General features: G+C 50.5%; 1 protein-coding gene across 1 annotated transcript; it reads left to right on the top strand.

Annotated features, from left to right (window-relative positions):
* The first annotated feature begins 464 nt into the window (after positions 1–464).
* HSPB3 (heat shock protein family B (small) member 3) lies at positions 465–3,625 on the top strand. Its single transcript, XM_066377749.1, has one exon. It carries the CDS (start codon positions 561–563, stop codon positions 1,011–1,013), a length of 453 nt encoding a protein of 150 aa, XP_066233846.1. The 5' UTR covers positions 465–560; the 3' UTR covers positions 1,014–3,625.
* Positions 3,626–4,360: the final 735 nt, after the last annotated feature.

Below are 4,360 nucleotides of genomic sequence, written 5' to 3'. Positions count from 1 at the left end.
CAAAAGGTGAAAAAATGAGATGAAAGATACAGGACAGAGGGATCTGGGTGTGCAGAATGTCTGGGGTCTGAACATGGGCGGGTCTTAATTCCTCCTTAGTTTCAGTCAGAGTCACCCCCTGCCCCCCTTGCTGGCTTTGCACATGCAGCCTGAGCTCCCATTAGAAGGGGCACACCTCCCTGGGCTGTTCTAAGAAGCCACAATGCCTTAGACCACTGTCATTCACAAGGATTTTTCAGATACTGCTTCTGATTCCAACTCACTTTTCCTCCCAAGATGACCAAGGCAGACACATGTGCCAAGGGGAGCCGAGAATGTGGGGGCAGTCCTTGCCTGGGCAGCCTGAGCAGGCTGTGTGCTAAATGCAAGTCCTAAGCACGCCCTATAAATAGCCGATCATTGTCGGCGCGTGTGACAAGAGTGAGCGTGGGGGGGGGGGGAGGCTCTGCAAATAGCTGCTCGGACTGACAAGCCAGCCGGAGGGCAGGGCACCCGCAGGGCGTGCTGTGAGTGAACGCAGAGTGGACGGAGCCTGGCTGCTCCCTGTCCCTGCCTCTACCATGGCGCAGGTCATTCTCAGGCACCTCATCGAAACGCCGGTGCGCTACCAGGAGCAGTTTGAGACCCGGGGGCTGGAGGACTGCAGGCTGGACCACGCTCTCTACGCCCTGCCTGGGCCAGCCACCGTGGACCTGGGGAAGGCCCCGGCGGCCCCGGCTCCTCCTGGGGACCCGGCGGCAGAGACGCCACCCCTGGAAGGCCAGACGCGCTTCCAGGTCCTGCTGGACGTGGTCCAGTTCCTCCCCGAGGACATCATCATCCAGACCTTTGAAGGCTGGCTGCTGGTGAAGGCGCAGCACGCGGCCCGGATGGACGAGCACGGCTTCGTCTCACGGAGCTTCACGAGGCAGTACAGGCTGCCCGAGGGAGTCGAGACCAAGGACCTGGCGGCCACCCTCTGTCACGATGGCATCCTGGTGGTGGAAGTGAAGGGCCTGGCTGGGACACAGTGAGAACTGCTGGGCACGAGGAGGACCACAGCTGAGCCGACAGCCTGCACTGCAGGAGTGTCCGGGTGACCCCGTGTTTGGAACTGTTTTTATGAAGATTAAAAATACAGACATGGTTCCTGGTATGTTGAGCTTGTCTTTGTTGTCTTCCTCGGAGGGGACTACAGTGCCATGCATTCCGGCAGAGTGACGCTGTCCTTACGCTGGAGACAGGGGCAGGTGTGGAGACCGGTTTGGTGATAGAGAGAATGCAGAATCATTTCTTTGTCACTTCAGCAATGCCAGAGAAGCCACCTCTGTGACAGTTGGTGGCAAAGAGTTATGCTGACTTAGAGCACTTATCCCTTTTATGGAAACTTTTTATTATTATTATTAATTTTAATGGGGTGACATTGATCAATCAGGGTACATAGATTCAGAGAAAATATCTCCAGATTATTCTGACATTTGATTATGTTGCATTCCCATCACCCAAAGTCAAATTGTCTTCCGTCACCTTCTATCTGATTTTCTTTGTGCCCTTCCCCTCCCCCACCCATCCCTGACCTTCCTCCCCCCCAAAAAAAAACTTTCTATATTGCTGAAAAGCGTTGTGATCCCCTTCATCTGACGAGCCCTTCTCTCCAGTGTATTTCAATCACCGCGGAGCTTTGTAAATACAAAGTCTGAAGGTTACACTCTAGGACTTGGAAATCGGGTCTGAAATACATGTAGGATTCCCTACAGTTGTTACTGCCTTAAAGCCACATGGCATTTAAGACATAAATCTTATTTTTAAAAGTTCCAAATACGTACCGTATTTTTTTTTTTACAGGGACAGAGAGAGAGTCAGAGAGAGGGATAGATAGGGACTGACAAACAGGAACGGAGAGAGATGAGAAGCATCCATCATCAGTTTTTCGTTGCGACACCTTAGTTGTTCATTGATTGCTTTTTCATATGTGCTTTGACCATGGGCCTTCAACTGACCGAGAACTCCTTGCTCGAGCCAGAGACCTTAGGTCCAAGCTGGTGAGCTTTGTTTGCTCAAGCCAGATGAGGCTGCGCTCAAGCTGGCGACCTCGGGGTCTCGAACCTGGGTCCTCAGCATCCCAGTCCGAAGCTCTATCCACTGTGCCACCGCCTGGTCAGGCTGCACCTTATTCTTTTTTTAAAATAAAACTCAATCTTATCTGTAGGTTTCTTTTAAAACAGCATATGTTCTGTGGATATTTATGAAATATTAATAAGATACCTGTAACTTATACTCTTATAAGTTACCATTAAGTATAGGAAAATACTTTCACAAAGCACAATTACTGAAGTTAAAGAGTTCAGCGATGCTCTTTACATGCTACTTAAAATTTTAGATTTCATTAGATGGCACAACACAGGCATCTATCCTTAGCTTTAAATAGCCTGGTGGCCTGAGGTTCCCAGGCTGGGCTCACCAGGTGCTGAGTTTATACAATCAGTGGGCTGAGGACTGCTTGACTCCCCAGCTGCTGTTCGGCCCAAGGCAACGGTGGAGACCTCTGTTGGGGCTAAGGATCTACTTTAGGAACAGTGCCTCCAACAGCTGGTCGGTGACATTCCAAAGACCGGCGTCTCCCTCTGCGCAGAGAAAACATTTTGCCTGCACCCCGCGTGAGCCTGAGGACAGCACTGTGGATAGGAGAGGGAGGAGGCGCAGGACACCGGGCAGAAGAGACCACCACCACCAATGCCACCTGCTCCTCTAAGCTCTGCCTTCTCCTTCAAGTGCAAACATGAGTCACGTGGCAAGGGAAGAAGACATCATGCCCTAAAAGTGGAGTTGGGAACAAATGTGACATGAGAGAGAGGTTTGTTTCTGGTCTAATTAGACTGGAAGGGTGTGGACGCCGCATGTTTGCAGGAAGTTACTGCCTTACCACTGGGGTCTATGCAGCCAACTCCAGGATTTGACGTTTGATACAGGAAATACCGCAGGCCCACTTTGCTACACAATATCAATCTCAATCAATGAGGTTACACCTGCTGATATGATTAGAACTGAAACACCCATATGAGATGATTCTTCCCTATTGATTGGCAGAATGGTGGACAAAGAAACAAGCCACGCCTCACATTTGGCCTTGATCTTACTCTAGATGAGATCTACCTCTGAGAAAGTCCAGGAAGTGGAATTCTTGCCATGAGGAGCCATGGATAGAAACTATTTCCTTTAAAAATGAAATTCAGAAATGAAAATTCAAACCATGCAGTGGAGGCACGAACTGCAGACTGGAGTCCAGAGAGAGCAGGTTGTGGTGGGGGAAGGAGCTGGGCATGTCTGTCCTCACTGCCAACCAGACAGGTCTGGGAGGGCCTGCACCCCAGGCCACGGGCTCCTCCTGCGAGGGGCCACTCCTCCAGGGCACCCACTCACACTCATGTGGGCTCCCGAGTCATGATGCTGTTTCTGCCTCCTGTCCCTTCAGCACTAGGGGAATCCCACTTTTAGTCCTTTGACTTTGCTGCTTCCCCCCATAAATGATCTTGTCATTAAAATCCCTTTCAGGTGTGAGAATCCTGTTTCCTATCAGAACCTGATTGCTTGACTTCTTAAGTGATGAAAGAAAGTAAGAAAGAAAGAGAGAGAGGAAAGGAGGGGAATAGGAGGGGAGGAAGAGAGGAAGGAAGGAAGGAAAGGAGGGAAGGAGGAAGGGAGGAAAGGAGGAAGGGAAGGAGGGAGGGACTAAACTGGCATTTGCTACCGAATATGAATGGGCTTATAAAGACCATGCGAGACCCCACAAAGGAGTGGGCAGGGTGGAGTGGGCAGGGTGGAGGGGCGGGGTGGAGTGGGCAGGGTGGAGTGGGCAGGGTGGAGGGGCGGGGCGGAGGGGCGGAGGGGCGGAGGGGCCGGGGTGGAGGGGCAGGGTGGAGGGGCGCTGCAGAGCTATGTGATGCTGTCCTGTCCCCTGGATCCAAAGGGAGGTCAGGAGGTAGTGAATCTCAGAAATCAAAAATGAAATGGGGATACTGGAGACCACCAGCTGTGACTTCAATGTGAGGGGCATAGCTAGCCCAAGGTGACCTCATAGGTACCAGGAGAATAGCACTTAATATGCAACCTGAAAAAAAAAATACATATATGTGTGTGTGTGTGTGTGTGTGTGTGTGTGTGGGTTTTTTTTTTTTTTTAAGGTCTGGAAACTTCATGGCTGTGATTTCTTCACATGTTTTCCATTAAACCCCCTATTTTTTGTCTTGTTGAATTCCTATGACATGCAGATTGAAGTCTCTCAAAAGCTCTTGGCATCCTGTGCTGTCTTCCTGGGTGAATTTCTCAAGACTTTAGCTCTCTTGTTCCTTTTGAAATATACTGTGCATACATAAAATTATAA

Source organism: Saccopteryx leptura, chromosome 1 (assembly GCF_036850995.1).
Source record: "Saccopteryx leptura isolate mSacLep1 chromosome 1, mSacLep1_pri_phased_curated, whole genome shotgun sequence".
Taxonomy (NCBI): domain Eukaryota; kingdom Metazoa; phylum Chordata; class Mammalia; order Chiroptera; family Emballonuridae; genus Saccopteryx; species Saccopteryx leptura.
Note: the sequence above shows the minus strand (reverse complement) of the source record. Positions and strands in the feature narration are given on the sequence as shown.

Bases quoted from the DNA above. Each gene is read 5' to 3' on its own strand.
- HSPB3 (XM_066377749.1), top strand. From the start codon at position 561: ATGGCGCAGGTCATTCTCAGGCACCTCATCGAAACGCCGGTGCGCTAC.